Source organism: Diabrotica virgifera, chromosome 8 (assembly GCF_917563875.1).
Source record: "Diabrotica virgifera virgifera chromosome 8, PGI_DIABVI_V3a".
NCBI classification, from domain to species: domain Eukaryota; kingdom Metazoa; phylum Arthropoda; class Insecta; order Coleoptera; family Chrysomelidae; genus Diabrotica; species Diabrotica virgifera.
The window spans coordinates 176,071,887-176,091,665 of NC_065450.1; the positions used below are offsets into that span (position 1 = coordinate 176,071,887).

At 33.2% G+C, this 19,779-nt stretch overlaps 1 protein-coding gene and 1 long non-coding RNA gene across 2 annotated transcripts in view; both read right to left on the reverse strand.

The window, feature by feature from the left end:
* The window catches only part of LOC126890516 (protein O-mannosyl-transferase TMTC4-like), a 72,674-nt gene that overhangs the window by 20,641 nt on the left and 32,254 nt on the right, over positions 1–19,779 (reverse strand). Inside the window, exons 5-6 of the mRNA XM_050659513.1 lie at positions 11,422–11,624; positions 2,170–2,347 (exon numbers count right to left, since the gene is read on the reverse strand). Coding sequence (XP_050515470.1) covers positions 2,170–2,347; positions 11,422–11,624 — 381 coding nt within the window. The remainder of the gene's footprint in view (positions 1–2,169; positions 2,348–11,421; positions 11,625–19,779) is intronic.
* LOC126890520 (uncharacterized) lies at positions 13,846–16,965 on the reverse strand. The gene is made up of 3 exons (XR_007700346.1): positions 16,033–16,965; positions 15,780–15,974; positions 13,846–14,028 (listed from the first exon to the last, which is right to left on the reverse strand). It is a non-coding gene; the product is annotated as an uncharacterized LOC126890520 (long non-coding RNA).

The window sequence follows — 19,779 nt, forward strand, 5'->3', positions numbered from 1 at the left end:
TCACATCCACGCGCTCATCAAAGACATATGACAAGAAGAGAAAATACCCGACGACTGGAAGAAAAGTATAGTATGCCCGATCTATAAAAAAGGAGACAAACTCCAGTGCAAAAACTGCCGTGGAATCTCTCTACTATGTACAGCATATAAAGTCCTCACGTATATTATAAACCAGCGGCTCCAACCACTAGCATAAAATATTATTGGAGAGTATCAGACGGGCTTCCGACGGGGAAAATCGACACTGGATCAAACATTTACAGTCAAACAGATCTTGAGCAAATCATGGGAAGACGATATGGATGTTCACAACGTATTTGTAGACTTCAAACAGGCATACGACTCAGTAAAAAGGAACAAACTATACTAGTTATATATTGGCTGAACTGGCAATACCACACAAGCTAATAAGACTCATTAAAGCCACAATGGATGAAACTCAGGCATGTGTACGAATACAAAATTACCGGAGAGACTTTTTCAAAATTTCGCAAGGACTACAGTAGGGAGATGGGCTGGCCCCAACATTGTTTAACCTGGCACTGGAGTATGCGGTTAGGCAAATGCAAACTGGACGAGGAAACCTACTGACCAACCGAACGGTTCAACTGGCCGCTTATGCCGATGATATTAATATTATGAGTAGAACATCAACAGGAGCGCAGGAAACATACGCAGAGTTAAAAACACAAACAAAAATGCTAGGTCTGGAAATTAGCACAGAAAAAACAAAAATAATGACTCAGACGAGAAGAAATATAGTCCCATAAAACATTATACATGAAGATGGCATTGAAACGGTTGAAAAGTTTACATACCTGAGAGTAGAAATATATGCCGGCGGATCAGAAGATGGAGAAATACGGAAGAGAATAATGCAGCCAAACAGAGCTTATTTTGCCCTCTCCCATATATTTCGGTCTAAAAGTGTCCACCGAAATACACAGATGAGAATCTATAAAACTTTAATTCGACCAATAACATGCTATGACAGTGAAGCCTGGGTCCTGAAAGAAACATCCAAAAACAAACTCGACACATTCGAAAGGAAAGTACTGAGGAGAATACTAGGACCTGTGAGGGAAAACGGAATCTTCAGAAGTCGATACAACAACGAACTTTATCAACTTTATGAGGAAGCACCCCTGTCAGACTTCATTAGAATACAAAGATTGCAATATGCCGGACATGTGATAAGAATGGGAGAGGATAGGCTACCAAAAAGAGCACTGAATGCTAGAATACAGGGAAAGAAACCGGTTGGAAAGCCAAGACAGCGCTGGGAAGACACAGTAAACAGCGACGCACAAGCCCTTTTAGGAGTCCGTGTATGGAGAAGAGCAGCCACAGACAAGCAAGGGTGGAGGCAAAAAATAAAGGAGGCCAAGGCTCAATTTGGGCTGTAGTGCCGTAGAAGAAGAAGAATCCCAAAATACAGTGGCCATGACCTTTAAGACCCATTGATTGTCCGACCGCTTCGGAGCACTTTTTCCGGCTTCAGTCCACTTCCGTGCGTTCATTCCGTTCTGTGTTCGGTTCTTGTATCCCTAAAATAAGCGCTATGTGAAAATGGCGAAAAGTGAGCCTGTTGGCTTAAAAATGAACGAGCGGAGCTTGATCACTTAAACAAGAATGCTTGCTGGTCAAGCTACAATAAACTCTCAGTACGTTATCTTCGACGATTGTAACTTAAAAGAAGTTACTAGTTTCACGTATCTAAGCTCGCAGATTGACTATTATAAGAAAGTGAGCCAGTCGATCTCTAAAAGTATTGTGGCAGGAAACAGGACTGACTGCTAATGTAAAGCTACTAAAGTCCACATTAGAGGCATGCAGTTACCACGGAAATGACACGCAGTAACTAGAATCTTTCTGAAACACTTCGCTAGACAGACATGGAGCTTAGAAGATTATATGGACGTTCAGAAAGTATTTCTGAGATCAAACTTAACATACTGTTTTTACATCAGTAGGTTACTGGCCTGCCTAAACGTTCGGCTGGTACGAGATTTTAATATCAATATCTCGATCTATTTCAATTTATTTAAGCCTGGTGCCTGATTTCACTTAATATTTCTATAACAGAGGCATAGAAAAGGTCCATGATTAAAAAATGATAGTAAAAAAACTGTATAACCTTACACTTTTTTAAAATATGTCAATACTTACTTTATTATTGTCACTTTTTCTTAAAAGTTTCTTGTATCCAATAACTACTAAAAGACAAAATCCTGCGCTAGGCAATAGCAATGTCCTTTCTGCTATAACAAAACCAACGGTAAAAATAATGTTTGAAGCAGGTAAAAACGGCAACACCATGAGACACACTGCCATGATTCTAGCGTCCCTGTAAACATAGATAGACATAAAAAAGGAATTTTTACAAAGTATTAGTGGCTAAGTTACATTATCATATCGTCGGTCCGGAATAAGAATGACGTAACTGCAAATTTTGTCAATTCCTCTTTATTGCGTAATTAACTTAAAACATTGATTAATAAATATAGGGGAGAAGATACGAAACTAAACGAGCGTTTATGTACGAAACCAGTGGTTTTAGAAATAGATGGCGTTAGCAGTTTTCTAGGTACGAGATTGAATTTACCTGAGACAACGATGAGACGTATTCAGGTAGCTTTGGTTATCGGAATTTGGGGTCGGTCGGGTCGATCGGATTATAATAAAAATTATTTATTTCTTTTGATGTATTTAAATTTGAGTTCTCATTCAACGATAACAATGGCAATCTTTAAAATAATTATTGGAGTGTACCTATGTATTGCTTTCTAAACTCGTTTTTAAATTAACAAGAATAATTGTAGTTGTAATTTGTCTTTTAATTTGATTTAAGTCACTGGGTGATTTTAGATATTGTACATTTATCTTATTTGCCTCATAATCTCGATAAAAAATTAGGTAAGTATTTTCGTTAATTACAGTCTCTTCTGATGATGGTATATTTTGTTTGGAGATATTGCAACGGTAACTTAATATAAAATTGACTAAGTAAACCGCTCGGCCACTTTAAACTCTTCGAAAAAATGGTAAGGACTTAAGTTGTTGCGATTTCCTACAATTTCTTCCCAGTTTTTTCATGCGGTCGATATTTTCCGAGTTAGGGGGAAAATCGTGACTAAGTATACTTATTGAATTATTTATTATTAACTTTACTTCTTAAAGGTGCCTTGTATTTCTGCGTAGGCGTCCACCGTGGATTGTATTGTCAGGTGAGATATTAGATAGTCAGGATTACCTACATTATTCTATTAAGAGTAAGGTTCAAGAAGTCGCCCACGTGAAAAGTGGGCCAAATTTTTTTTAACAATTTTTTTTTAATCAAATTGCAAAAATCTTTATTTTTGGCCCGGACAATTTTTTTGTAGGTTTTTTGGACCATTCTGTATAAAAAGGGTCTGTTATAATTTTTCTCTAAAGTTGATTGTTTTCGAGTTATAAGCAATTTAAAATTGAAAAAAACGTTAAAAGTTATTATTATGAAAGTCAGAAAGTGACCAAATCAAAGTTTAATGCCCCCCTACAAGATCCTGAAGGATTTTTTGTCATTATTTTATTACTAAGCTGTTGCACGTGGTTGCCGGCCGTAAATGCTGAGTGCGAGAGAGATGCCACTCCGGCAGTCCAATTGTGCATCTTACTTGCACTCACATTTACGGCCGCCTACCTCGTGCATGGCGCTCATTATTATTACTTAAAAATAACAGCTTAGTAATAACATAATGACAAAAATTTCGGGGGGGGGGGGGCATTAAACTTTGATTTAGTCAGTTTCTGACTTTCATAATAATAACTTTTAACCTAGTTATTAAGCCTTGAAAATCGCCATTTTTCGTTTTTTTCAATTTTAAATTGCTTATAACTCGAAAACGAACAACTTTAGAGAAAAATAATAAGAGACCTTTTTTATCCAGAATGGTCCAAAAAACTTACAAAAAAAAAATGTCCGAGCCAAAAATATTGATTTTTGCAATTTGATTAAAAAAAATTGCAAAAAAAAAATTGAACCACTTTTCACGTGGGCGACTTCATGAACCTTATTCTGGGATGTCTCACGAATGTGATTATGCCAAAAAATCTCATGGGAATATTTTTCCCAGCGGACCCGCCGTTTTCGCCTTGTCATGATCTGTAAGTTTTATCGTAAATTTAGTTTTACAGTAATTTTTTTTGTTTTGAAAGAAAAATGCCTTTTTTTTTCAAAATAACATTATAATTATCAGTGATACGAAATATCCCAAAGTGTAAAGGTTTTGCTTTTCTGAATATTTTGTTTTTCTGTAACACAAAAATTGGTTAAGATATGACTGTTCCAAATTTGCATATACTCGTGACTAGTGACCCACTGAAGCCCTTTTAACTACAGCCTTTCAAAAATAAGCACTTTGAACCGATGAAACTTACTATATAAGCATACATATACGTAAACTAACTTATGAAGCGCTACTGATTAATTTCATCTGGGATGCTAATTAAGAGGTGATTTTTAAGATTTTTTTTATAAAAAACGGATCAACTTTATTTTGTGCTGAACTTGTTTACTTCTGATACTAGAAACTTAAAAAAATAAAGCTGTTTTTAAACACTTTAAAACAGTTATGATGAGTTTTCCCCGAAAAGTGCTTAATTTTTTGGTTATTTCAAGTAGAAATATTCAATTTAGAATTTGACGAATAAGAACCTACTTTTTATTAGCTACAACTCTGCTCTTACTGGGTCTACTTCATATGGCATATATAAAACATTTTTTTCATTTTTTTATAAGCTGTATTTTTGCTATGAATATTTTTTTTTGGCGAAATACTTACTCATTTACTCATGAAACATACTTTTTTTGGAACATGAATATATCCACGCGCAAATAACTCGAAATACTTGTGAGGTCAAGACTAGTGAAAAAAACTCTATAGTCAATTTATATTTTCAACGTTTTTGCAAAAAAAAAAATTAATACAGGTATTAATACAGATTAATATGATAGCGACTGTGCATTAAAATTTTGAATACGGACCACGTAGAATAAGTGCTTGTTCTTGGCTAGCTTCAACAAATTTAGGCTAGGCGCGCCACTATACAGGCAGATTTTAAAGGAAACAAAATAATGCACAGGGTTTCGTATCTTCCCCCTATATTTATTAATCAATGCTTAAAATACTGTATACAGATGATACAAAAGCGACAGAACTGTAACTATGTGGTGAGCCACCACAAGGTAGTTGCGTCGTTATTGAAATACGTACCATTTTAGACCTTGTTTCAGATGAAGAATAACACAACTGTAAATGGGGTTGAAAATGGGGGGACTAAATTAAGATAATGAAATTCGGACCAATAGGGATGAAAATAAGAGCCACCCCTGTAAGAATTAACGGCATAATAAATATTTAAAAATAGTTTTTTTGTACACAAAATTTTCAGATCAAGAATGACGCAACTGTAGATAGGGTTGAAAATGGGGAGATTAAATTGAGATAATGAAATTCGAACCAATGGGGATGAAACTAAAAGCCGTCATTGTAAGAATAAACGCCATACCGATGTTCCGAACGGTTACTCTTTATTTAATCACTATTTTAAATATTTAAGAAATTTTAGATGAAGAATGACGCAACTGTAAAAAGGATTGAAATCGGGAGATTAAATTATGATAATGAAATTCGAACCATTAGGGATAAAAATAAAGGCCATTGTATCAATAAACGCCATACCGATGCTCCTGGACGATTACACCTCATTTGATAGTATGGTATAACTAGATCCAAACCCAGACATCCAAAGTGAAAGTTATCCTCCAACACCAAATTGTTCTATATGGTCCACATAATGTTCAGAAAAAAGTCACCATTTTGAGCGTCGGGTTTCGGAAGGAGAGGGGGGAGAAATGGGTAAATTCGTAGTTTTTTAAGTTTTTCGTCACTAAACCTATGCGGTTTAGCATGAACAACCTTCTATACAAAAATGTTCTACATTAAATTTGAAACAAAAAAGGCCATATGCATAATCCTTCTAAAATGAACGGTTCCAAAGTTACGGAGGTAGTATAGTATAATTGGTCCAAAAAAGGCCTAACCCAGACATTAAAAGTAAAAGTTTTCCTCCAACACCAAATTGTTCTATATGGTCCAGATATTGTTCAGTAAAAAGTTACACCATTTTGAGCATCCGGTTTGGGGGGGGAGATGGGGGAGAAATCGGTAAATTAGTAGTTTTTTTTATGTTTTTCGTCCATATTTCTAAAAATATGCTTTAGCGTAGACAATGTTCTATACAAAAATGTTCTACATCAAATTTAAAACAAAAAAGGTCCTATACATAATTGTTATAGAATCAACGATTCCAGAGTTACGGAGGGTAAAAAGTGGAGGTTTTCGATACTTTTTTTTATTTTTTGGGCAATTTATAATATTTTTACTGATTGAAAGAAATTTTCTTTAACAGGATTTGCTATTTTAGTGGCCGATGGTATGTTAGTGATAAGCCCTTGAAGAAACGTCACCACCCAAAATCATCATCAATTGCCCAAAAAATATTAAAAGTATGGAAAACCTCCACATTTCACCCTCCGTAACTCTGGAACCGTTGATTTTATAACAATTATGGATAGGAACATTTTTGTTTTAAATTTAATGCTTTTATGTAGAACGTTTTTGTAATGAACATTGTTTACGTTTAAACATAGTTTTAAAAATATTGACGAAAAACGTAAAGAAACTACTAATTTAAAGACTTCTCCCCCATCTCCCCCCCAAACCGGACGCTCAAAATGGTGTAACTTTTTACTGAACAATATGTGGACCATATAGAACAATTTGGTGTTGGAGGCAAACTTTTATTTTGGATGTCTGGGTTAGGCCTTTTTTTTGGACGAATTATACTATACTACCTCCGTAACTTTGGAACCGTTCATTTTAGAAGGATTATGTATAGGGCCATTTTTATTTCAAATTTAATGTAGAACATTTTTGTATAGAAGGTTGTTCATGCTAAACCTCATAGTTTTGGAAATATTGACGAAAAACGTAAAAAACTACGAATTTACCGACTTCTCCCCCCTCTCCCCCCCCCAAACCCGACGCTCAAAAAGGTGTAACTTTTTTCTGAACAATATGTGGACCATATAGAATAATTTGGTGTTGGAGGATAACTTTTACTTTGGATGTCTGGGTTATGTCATTTTTTGAATCGATTCTATCATACTATAATCCCTATTTTAAATATTTAAAAATCGTTTGTTGGGCTCATATGAAATGCCTCCCGAAGAACCTGCCGCTAAAATGGTCACATACGAATTGCCTCCCAAGCTCTAAATAAATTACATGCTTCTAATCTTTATGTAAAGGTAAAATGTTGCCACATCTTCGTCCCTTTGTAAATTTTTGGTAAAATTGGTATTTTGTTATTTAATTTATTTTATTTTCATTACAAAAACATAATAAGTATTTTATATATTAATTAAAAATAACATCATAAAAAACTTATTTGGAAAATATTACAAAATATGTATAGAAATATAAAATTACGAAATATGTTTCCTAAATTTATATGATACTACTTTGAAAAATTCTAATCTATTTATTTTACCTTCTCTTAATTCTAATTTTTTTTTTTCATTTATAAGAAAATTTATTTTTGCTGTACTTTCCGTAACAATTTTTTTTGGTGTCGAAATCGTGTCGTAATTTTAATGTAGGTATTTATTTGAAAATCTAAAATTATATCAATAAAATTATTAATGATGAGGGCAGTAGAAAGAAGAATTATACTTGGAATGAAAACTTTCGCATGGGTTTGTGGTTCTTTGCAAGGATGAAGAGTGCTCAGCCCAATGTCGGGTAACAACTTTCTTTTCTAAAAAGAAATATGTCGTTCTGTGAAATATTAATGTTAATATATTTTATGTACTGCATTAAGAATTAGAAAAATCAAAATAGATAGATAGTACGTATTTAAATTATGATTTGGCAACATTGTGTCATTATACAGACATTAAATAGACCAAATAACAACCTAACTGATTAACGAAACGGAGGCATTTCGATTGTACATGGGAGGCATTTCATATATGAAAAAATTTACCTGAAAAAGTGGGAGGCATTTCGATAAAGCCGTCGTTTGTTTGCTCTCCTGAGAAATTTGGCTTTTTGCAGTTACGTCATTCTTATTCCGGACCGGCGATATTTTGTGTCGTATTTAAAGGTCTTGAATCTAAACGAATCAAAATGGTTACAGAACTGTATCGCCTAATTGATAAAATTAATGGATTCGTAAAACGTTTTATAACGTCTTTACAATTGTTGATCATATAATTATACATATCTGATGATCATAAAAAATAACTAAAAAAAGAAAGTTTTAGCTTGATGACTGATATATCCAGCGGTATGTTGCTACTTTATAAGAAACTACAGCAATTGGTTGAATAGTAAAAGTTTGTAACACCGGAATAAAACCGAAGAAGGTTTGTAAATAAAATTAATAAACAACATATTAACGTAGTTCATTGAACATATATCTATTATACAAGGGTTGTCCTTTTAGTTTTGCATACAGTCATAAAGACAAAAATCATCATCATCATCAACCCGTACTCGTCCACTGCTGGACATAGGTCTCCCTCAGCTCTTTCCATCTTTCTCTGTTTTGTGCGGCTTGCATTCAGTTGCTGACAATACGCTTCAGATCGTCAGCCCATCTGGTTGGTGGTCGTCCTCTGCTCCGTAGTGCTTCTTCTCGTTGCCTCCACTCGACAATACGTTTTGTCCATCAGTTGTCTGACAATCTGGCGACGTGTCCTGCCCAGTTCAACTTGAGCGACACGATTCTTTCGACGGCGTCCGTTGTTTTTGTTCTACGACGTATTTCTTCGTTTGGGATTCGGTCCCTCAGGGAGACACCCAACATCTGGAGCTCCATAGCCCTCTGAGTTATGCGAATCTTGTTCACTACCTTTTTTGTGAGTGTTAATGTTTCCGCTCCATAAGTGAGTACAGGCAATACACACTGGTCAAAGATTTTTCTTTTCAGGCATATGGGTAAGTCCGATTTAAATACATAGCTCAGTTTACCAAACGCTGCCCAGGCTAATCCTATGCGACGTGGGAGCTCGCACGTCTGGTTATCTCTTCCCAACCGAATTTCATGTCCCAAGTACTTATAAGATGCAGTCTGCTCAATATCCATTCCATCAACAACAATATTACAATTTAGCACCAGATTAGTCATTATTTGCGTCTTGTTGATGTTAATCTTTAGTCCGACCTCTAAGGAAGCGTGATACACCTTGTTCAACATTATTATTGCATCATCCATACGATCGGCTATAAGGACGATGTCATCTGCGTTTCTCAAATGACTGAGCTTCTCTCCATTTATATTGATACCATATTCGTTTAGATCTGCCTTCTTAAATGTGTGTTCTAAAAGGGTTGTGAATAGCTTTGGTGAGATGGTGTCTCCTTGCCGTACTCCTCGCTGCATACAGAATTTATTAGTTTGTTGATCAGAGTCTTACGCTAGCAGTTGCATTGTGGTAGATATATTTTATCATGCTAGTGTAGCAATGGTCTATTCGGCATTCTGTCAATGCTTTTAACATTTTCTGCTGGTTTATGGTATCGAACGCTTTCTCGTAGTCCACGAATATCAGTGCCAATGGTTTGTTGTATTCCGCCGACTTCTCTATCAAGTTTTTTAATACCAGTAAGTGGTCGTTAGTGCTATATCCGGATCTAAACCCAGCTTGTTCTCTAGGCTGATAGAAGTTTAACTTAGCCTCCAGTCTTTGTTTTTGATAATTTTTGTGAAAAGTTTATATATGTGTGATAGCAGACTGATAAGACGGTAGTTTTTTAGATCTGTAATGTCACCTTTCTTGTGCAATAAAACAATGACTTCATTATTCCATTGAGAAGGGGTTTTTCCTTGGTAAATGGATTCGGTGAAAAGTTTGGCCAAAACCTGGATAATTTTATTTCCACCTTGTTTGATTGCCTCGATCACTACTCCGTCATCGCCAGGGGATTTATTATTTTTCATTTCTGAAAGTGTCTTTTTAACTTCGTATGGTGTTACTTCTGGCATTAATTCTGATCCATTGTTTGTGATTTTGGGCAGGGGTTGATCTTGCCTTGCGTTAGTGCTCTCATACATTTCGCGATAATTCGATTCGACAACCTTAAGGATTTTGGCTCTATCCGTAGCAATGTTGTTGTCTTTGTTTCTTATTCTGTACATATTTTAAGACAAAAAGAGAGTTTAAGACTCATTTCTTGAGTTAAGACAAAAATATATAGACTTAAAGTACTTTATCGCTTTTCAAAATATGTCCCACCAAGATCGATACACTTTTGCATACGTTCAAACCAATTGGTAAAACAGTTATTCCAGTCTTCAGTTGACACCTGCAAAATCGCTGTTTTAAAGGCATCGATGGCTTCTTCTGGCGATTGGGATCGCTGCCCACGCATTGAATTCTTGATCTTTGGAAACGTGAAGAAGTCGTAGGATGTCCATAAAATGCCCAAAGATGCCTTTATTTTCCGACTCTCGGTATGTTACACGGCAGTCATCCTTAATTAGCTGACGAACCACATCAATGCTTTGCTGTGTGACTGCCTTTTTGGGTGGACCTGGCCTGGATTCGTCGCTGAGACCGGAGCACCCATGTTGAAATGTGCAATACCAGCGGGAAATAGTTGACTGGTGTGATGCTTAATTCCCAAACACAGAAACCATTTCAGGGAGACAATATGTTGGGATAATAGTCTCCAAAAATTGTAAAAAATTATTGCTTGAAAAATGTTCTCGGCTAAGATCCTTTTTTCAACTGACTTGCTAATTTCAAAAATTCATCTTAAATTTTCTTTAATATTGTTCTGAAGCTATTTCTTTGTCTTTTTAAAGACAAATCAGATGCTATGATTTTTTGTTAGTTAAAGTTGATTTCATGTAATCGAATTTTTCGATAATTCGAAACTATCTTTCAATAAAGTCGTCCCAGGAACGCAACACATAAATATTGGCGATATCATTTTAAAGTCTTCTACTTTAAAATGTATAATATATGTATGTCTGAATTGACGATATGAATAAGTCAGATTAAATTAAATATTAGAATATTCTTTTTTACTAAGCAACAACATGTTTGTTTAATTTAGTAATATTTTGTATTTTGACAACGACGTCCGAAGTGAAAGTCGAAACGTTAATAAAATCATTTTTTTAAGTTAAATTATGGCTTATTTCCCGTTTAGAATAATAAATTAAATTTTCATCAAAACCGTTTTCCTAGCATTTAACATTTATTAGATATTAGTTGAAATGATTGATGGGACTTTTATTGATTTGTTCACTTAATTCAGAGATCTAGTTATTCTGCAATATATAATTAATCATAATAATACTTACAAAACTTCATTTTTGTAGTTTTGTTTCATCATAGCAAACAATCCAATAGACGTTAGACACCAAAAAAGTACGACAAACACAACACGAATATCACATACACTTTCTATTAAGGGTATACATCCCATGGACCAATCAAAACATAACCATTGAGGCCATAGTAATAATAAAAAATTTAACAAATATACGTAATTATATGTAAAGACCTGAAACAAAAAGTAAAGATTAAATTAAAGTCACATATTTGAATTTTAAGTAATGTAGCCTGTGATTAGCCGAAGATTATCAGTTTGTTATATGAGGCCTGATCCAAAAAACAAGAATCTACAGGTCGAGCAAGTCTCGTAAATTTCACGATTGCGAGCCACGCTTCACGCAACCGTGTTTGCGTACTTGTGTTTCGAGTTGCGTGGTCGTGCGGAGTTATATTTACCAATTCGCGCAATCCTACTTGAGACGCTGTGTCAGGTGAGGTGTTTAAAAATATGAAAATTTGTGTAACTTGATTGCTTGATTCTGTGGTGTGAAGGTTAAACTTTTGTTTTATTTTTTTTTTGTTTTGTGTTTTTTGAAAATAACACAGAAAATACAAGAGGGCAGCATACTTTGCAAAACAACTGTTACAATTTGAAATCAACAATTTGTTAAGTTGTTGTCTTGCAGGTAAAAAAAGTGACTTTTTAAAAAAATTATATCTTGGAAACTAAAAATTATTTTTATTTATAATTGAAACATGTAAAAGTATAGTACTCTCAAAAAAATTTTAGCCAAAAATATTCATTTTTGTAGAGTTGACTGCAATTTTTCGACAACAGCCCTTTTTTGCGGTGAGCAGCATAACAAGTCCAGTCTCATCTGAAATCAAAGTTTCTTGTAGTTTATACCTCTGGCTAGTGAATGAACAAAGGATTTTTTATTAGATGAGGTCATTTTTGTTTTATAAAAAAAAACTACTTTAAAAATGAGAAAAATTGGGGTCAAAAATGTGTTTAAACTTATGTAAAATCTTCAAATTTCATTTTTTTTTAAATTCCTTCGTTCATATTCTAGCCAGAGGTATAAACTACAAGAAACTTTTTGATTTCAGATGAGACTGGACTTAGTTATGCTGCCAACGCAAAAAAACTTAAACTCTACAAAAATGAATATTTTTGGCTGAAACTTTTTTTGAGACTACCTTAAGTACTATACTTTTACATGTTCCAATTATAAATAAAAATAAATTTTAGTTTTCGAGATATAATTTTTTTAAAAAGTCACTTTTTTTACCCACAAGACCTATGTAACCCCTTAAAAAAATGTTTGGAAGAATATGTTTGATGGCCAAGATGCATACATATATTTAGAAGGAAAGTTCCTGATTTCTGTAGTATAATACATAATACCGAAGAGGAAGTAGCCCTAAGCGCCGGACTTCACTTGCGATTTGTAGTTGTGAAGATTGAACACATTCTTTCAAATAGAAGTCAATCCATGATTATTTAGTCACAAATGGATTGACTTGTATTTGAAACAATGTGTTCAATCTTCCTGATTACAAATCGCAAGTGGAGTGCGGCGGTAATAACACCAAAATATTCCATAGAAGGTACACAGACATTGAAAAATTCCTGGAATATCCCCGAAAACATGTTCCCTGAACATCCCAGGAAAATCCTGTGTCAGCATTTTAAACATTACCTGAATGTCTTATTGGAACATTCCATGAATGTCCACGAATGTTCTCTGGACATTCAAAATATATTTTGTAGACATTCCCTGGATATACCAGAAATACAGTGATGAGCGCTCTAATAACCGGCAAAATAGCACAAAAGATGTATTAAGTAGTGAGATAAAAAGACATGAAACTAGTCGAGCTGGGAAATTTAGCGATATTAACTTATACATTTAGACCATTTATACCACTTTCAGTGATACAAAAGATCATATCAGACGAGTTTGGAAACTACCACTGTCACAGTGACAGTTTTAGTTGACATACTCCTCCGATATGTGTAAAGGTGGGATCAATATAACGTAAATTTAAAGGTTAATTTCGCTAAATTTCCCAGCTCGACTAGTTTCATTTCTTTTTATCTCACAACTAAATATGTTGCCCATATTTTGCCGGTTATTAGGGCACTCATCACTGTACATCCTTGCTGATGTGACAATACCTCATATCTGTTTTTTCATGAGTTTTGTATGAGAGATGGAAAAACATGTTTTAAGGTCACCTCCTGTGTTCATATGTAAGTTTTGACTTGTTTTGTAGTTCATAGATAGTTTAATTTACTACAAAACAAGTCAAAAAATATCATATGAAAACAGGAGGTGACCCTAAGACAAGTTTTTAGTCTCTCTTACAAAACTCATGAAAAAACAGATAGGATGTATTATTACATCACTGACGATATGTGGCCATACCAAATAATACATCCTTGATAAATATAAACATTTTTATTGAACAAAATCTTTTCATACATTTTTTTAATGCAATTTACTGATATTCCTAAATATTTCAAAAAAATGTGTCACATTTGCTTTGTAAACCTTTCTTTTGCCTTTCGTAGCCACATATTCTGTTTCCTTCCTGGTTTTTTTGTAGACCACTTCTCTCAGCTGATTCTAAAAAAATAAAATAAATGGTAATTTTTCTATCCTTTACAATTAACAATCAGAAGAAATATTATTTACAGATAATGATATGCATAATAATAATAGGTTTGTTCTAGCATCAGTTTGAAACCATCAGCGAATAGTGGACCAGCGCGAGTAGAGGGGATCGCACGGTGACTGTATTATGTTCTTTTACTGACCAACTGTTTGCTGATGGTTTTTGACTAGTTTGACTGTTTGCTAGAACAAACCTAATAATAATGAATATTTTGTATTTTGACAATGACATCTGATGTGGAAGTCAAAACATTAATAAAATTATTTTTTCAAGTTAACTTTCACATGCGCGTCTTAAAATTGTACTTTTAATACTTATATCATAAATAACTATTAAAACTATCTTAAGAGGAAACAGTATCGATCAACAGGTAGCGAAAATGTGTTCCAAGATTGCGGCTGTAATTTTGAATATTTTTTCGAGATATTTGGCACACATATTCGTAATATAATAAAGAATGGCGGTACAGAGCCCAATTTGAAAAATATATTAATATGTGGAAATTACTCTGTAATTAAATACAATATAAAAAAACGAGCTTGTACCGCCATTAAGAAGAACAAAAAAATACACTTTCTTCAAATACATTTTTTATCCGATTTTGTGTTATTTTGGAACTACTAAAATTTTTATTTCATTAGTAGTTTAAAAAGTTTATTTGAAGAAAGTGTATTTTTTTGTTCTTCTTAATGGCGGTACAGGCTCGTTTTTTAAATATTGTATAATTACAGAGTAATTTCCACATATTAATATATTTTTCAAATTGGGCTCTGTACCGCCATTCTCTATTATTTTACGAATACGTGTGCCAAATGCCTCGAAAAAATATTCAAAATTACAGTGACAATCTTGGAACACGTTTCGGCTACCTGTTTATCGCTACTGTATTACCTTAAAACATTGTAATTTGCTAAACCAGTATATTTTACTCTACTACTACTCTACTAGCTACCTCATTTTCCACTGTTTCTAAAGACTTGTTTACATGGGTAGAGTTTTGAGGAGAGTAGAGTAGCAGTAGTACTCTACCAAAAATGGCTTGATACCATTCACATGAGGAGAGTACAAGTATAGTACTGATGCTAGTATAGTGAAACCGATTTTTGTATTTTTAAACACTCTTGATTATAAGTGCACCTTAAATTCTTAATTTTTTGCTTAAGCTCGTTTACTCCAAAGCCCCCTTTGCCATTCTTTCGACGATTTCATCCTCCGCAGCTTACTGCAAACTTTTATTTCTGTAGTATACACTACCTAAATTCCATAAATACTGGTATTCGCCGTATTATAGCTCTACAAGTTTTAAAGTTTCATCTTCGGTGAACTTCATTTTCACTATTTACACAAAACACAATTCCAGCCAGAATGACAGCGCCCCCATGTACTCTCCTACCTACTCTATTCTGCCATAATTGAGCGTGTTCCATGGGTAGAGTGTGCAGCCGAGTAGACATTTTGGCAGTAGTGGTGGTCATAGAGTAGTTACTTTGCCATAGGTTGCTAGTCACTCTACTTTAACTCCAACTATACACTCTACCAGCTATTCTACTGTGCTGAGCATTTTTACAGGTAGAGTTACTCTACTCTATCAAGTACTTGCATCATTACTCTACCCGTGTAAACAAGTCTTAAATCTACTGAATGAAAATCTACTTAATCTTAATCTACTCTTAATGAAAAATGTCTAAAATCATTTACCCACCTAGTATTATTGTAGAATTTAAGACAGTCCAGTGCCTTATAAATAATTTCAATATGAATATTTTTTCCTTTAATTCTCCTTTGATACCAGTCCATTTTAGATTTTCTGGAACTTATTTCATTGTGTTAATAGCCCATATTTATTGAAGGAACCCAATCTGGAGATTGTTATTATCGATTAAGTCGGTTGGTTTTCCTATAAGATTAAAATGTTAACATCTTCAAAAATCGTTACTGTTGTAATTGTAACTTACCAGATATAAAATGATTACAGCAGACAGGACAGGAAAATTTTCATTTCGCTAGTAAAACCTGTACATTGTATTGCATTTAACCATTGTTGTCTCTCAGATACCTTATTTAGTTCAGTTTAAAAGTGAACTTTATCTTGACTTTATCACAATTACTTTGCATTTCACACTTCAAAACACAACACCAATGAAGCATATTATCTTTCTAAATTAATACTTCCAGAGTAAATGTTAAATTAATCTTTGTACAACACAAAATTACAAAGAAATACAACTAAAATTATCTAAAACTCATTAAGAACAGATAGAATAAGATTTATCTTTTACACCCAGTAGCCATATTGACATATTGATTTAATTTTGACATGATATATTATGATCAGTAGAAACGATTATATTTAAATTTGGTAAATATAACTCCGCACGACCACGCAACTCGAAACACAAGTACGTAAACACGGTTGCGTGAAGCGTGGCTCGCAATCGTGAAATTTACGAGACTTGCTCGACCTGTAGATTCTTGTATCCAAAAATGTTCCACCTTTGTTCATAACTTCGCTACAAAATGTTCCAGCAATCTCTGGATTATGTGGAAGTATGAGCAAATGTTCTTTATATATTATTATATGTATTTTATAATTGTATCTGATTCGCTACCTGTTGTTCTCCCTTATAAGGTCTAGTATTTGTCTGAGTACCTCTCTATCAGAGATATCCATGCGGTTTACAGATTTTTCAGTTAATATCCAAGTTTCACATCCTTAGCTCACTATCAGTTGAATTATGGTCTTGTATCTTAGTCTTTTGTAATATACAGGGTGTCCAGAAACTCTACCGACAAACGAAGACAGGAGATTCCTCAGATAATTTTAAGACATTTTAACCCACCTAGTCCAAAAATGATTCCTAAGGGAGATAGAGCTCTTTGAAGATGGCGTCTTGTAATTAGTTTTTCTTAAATACCTCCAGAACGCTTCAATTTAGAAAAACAAAAATCGGTACGTATATTTATCTTCCAGAGATAAATCGATTCCATCTATTGCCAATTTCTAGTACCGATCATAGGCGTCCGTTTTGGGTAGGGCAACGGTTATTTTATTTCATAACTTTTTTGTCTTTAACTTTTAAGCATATTTTCCACTGGATTATTAAATTGTGAGGTATTCTAGTACTAAAAGGTACTCTTGGTTTAAGTCGGTAGGACACACGGTTTTCTAGAAAAATCGATTTGAAAACTTTTCCTTTTTTGAATTTGAATAAAAATTGAAAAAAAATTTCAAAAAAAAAACGGTGCATTTTACCAACTTAAAGCAAGAGTAATTTTTAATACTAGAATACCTCATAACTTAATAAGCTCGAGTCAAAAATGCTTACAAATTAAAGACAAAAATGTTATGCGATAAAATAACCGTTAACCTACCCAAAACTGACGCATATGACCCGTACTAGAAATTCGCAATTAATGAAATCGATTCACCTATGAAATATAAATAAAGGTACTAGTTTTTGGATTTCTAAATAGTTTTTTTTTGAAATTTCTTTTTGAAAATTCAAAAAAGGAAAAATTTTTAAATCGATTTTTCTAGAAAACGGTGTATCCTATCGACCTAAAACAAGAGTACCTTTTAGTTGTAGAATACCTCACAATTTAATAATCCAGAGTCAAAAATGCTTAAAAATTAAAGATAAAAAAGTTATGCGATAAAATAACTATTGCTCTACCCAAAACGGACGCCTATGACCGGTACTAGAAAATCGCAATGGATATAGTCGATTTATCTCTAGAAGATAAATATGTGTACCAATTTTCGTTTTTCTCAATAGAAGCGTTCTGGAGTTATTTAAGAAAAACTAATTACAAGACGCCATCTTCAAAGAGCTCTAGCTCCCTTAGGAAGCATTTTCGGACTAGGTGAATTGAGTTAAAATATCTTAAAATTATCTTAGACCAGGGCGGATCTGTAAAAATATTAGTACATTTGGACGTTGAGAGGTGACTCAAATTTTTTTGCAGAAATTGCTTGAAAATAAATCAAATAATAATATTTGAGTTATCCTCCCTCTCAAAAAGGTCCGGAACATTGTTTAAATAAACAAAATGTCAAAAAATTATGGAAAAATTCGATTCTTTTCTTGGTTTTTTGATTATAACTTTAAAAGTATTCATTTCCGAGAAAAGTTGTACTGACATAAAAGTTGCGTAATTAAATTTCCTATAATATAGAATTAGTTAAAAATTTAAGAAATACTCACAATTGTTGCAAAATAGCAATAATTTTGAAAAAAACATACAAAAACAAGTATTCGCATTTTACGTTTTTCAACCATTTATGCTATACTTAGGACCTTCATATTTCACCTTGAAAAATTTTATGATACAGTAAAACAATACTGTAAATTTCATTAAGATCGGTTCAATAGATTTTGCAAAATAAATTTTGCAATCCAGCTTTCGTAAAAAAAATTCATTTTTTCAAAATGTTACAGGACTGAAAATAAAGCAGATAGCAAGTTGAAAATTTTTTTGCACATAGAAGTGTACTGTACCATTCATTTGCAATTTTGCAAAATTAAAATCGCTTAACACCACGGCGTCAGGAATTTTTTTAAATAAGCATTAATTATTGGTGCTACGCGCAGGACAGCGGATAGGTTGCTCTGATTGGGCATTTCAATGACCTTTTATAATGATTGATACATTTTAATTTTTATGACATTTTAATATAAATAAATAAATTTGTTTATTGCAAAATAAAAACACATACTCTATCCTTTGAAATAACACTTTTATTAGCAAAAACTTTCTTTGTTCATATATTTTAACTTAAATAATAAAAGTTTATTATTTTTAAACATATTCAATTGTTTAAACAATATTTCACAAACAATAATAAAATTAGTTTGATTTTTGTGGAATTAAAATATTAAAATACAACAAAATATAGAGTAAGAAAGTAATATATTAGATAAAGATTAGAAGAAATTTTGGTGGAAATCAACCTGTGTGAATCGAACACAGCTGTCCTGCGCGTAGCACCAAAAATTATTGTTTATTTCAAAAATTTTCTGACGCCGTGGTAATTAATCGATTTTAATTTTGAAAATTGCAAATGAAAGGTAGAGTACATTTCTATAAGCAAAAAAAAATTCAACTTGCTATCTGCTTTACTTTCAGTCCTGTAACATTTTGAAAAAATGAATTTTTTTTGCGAAAGCTGTATTGCAAAATTTATTTTGCAAAATCTATTGAACCGATCTTAATGAAATTTACAGTATTGTTTTACTGTATCATAAAGTTTTTCAGGGAGAAATATGAAGCTCCTAAGTGTAGCATAAATGGTTGAAAAACGTAAAATGCGAATACTTGTTTTTGTATGGTTTTTTCGCAATTATTGCTATTTTGCAACTAGGGTTACTATTTTTTAAATTTTTAACCAATTCTATATTGTAGTAAATTGAATTACGCAACTTTTATGTCAGTACAACTTTTCTCGGAAATGAATACTTTTAAAGTTATAATCAAAAAACAAAGAAAAAAATCGAATTTTTCCTTCAATTTTTGACATTTTGATTATTAACAATGTTCCGGACCTTTTTGAGAGGGAGGATAACTCAAATATTATTATTTGATTATTTTCAAGCAATTTCTGCAAAAAAATTTGAGTCACCTCTCAACGTCCATCTCAAAACAGATCCGCCCTGGACTATCTGAGGAATCTCCTGTCTTCGTTTGTCGGTAGTGTTTCTGGA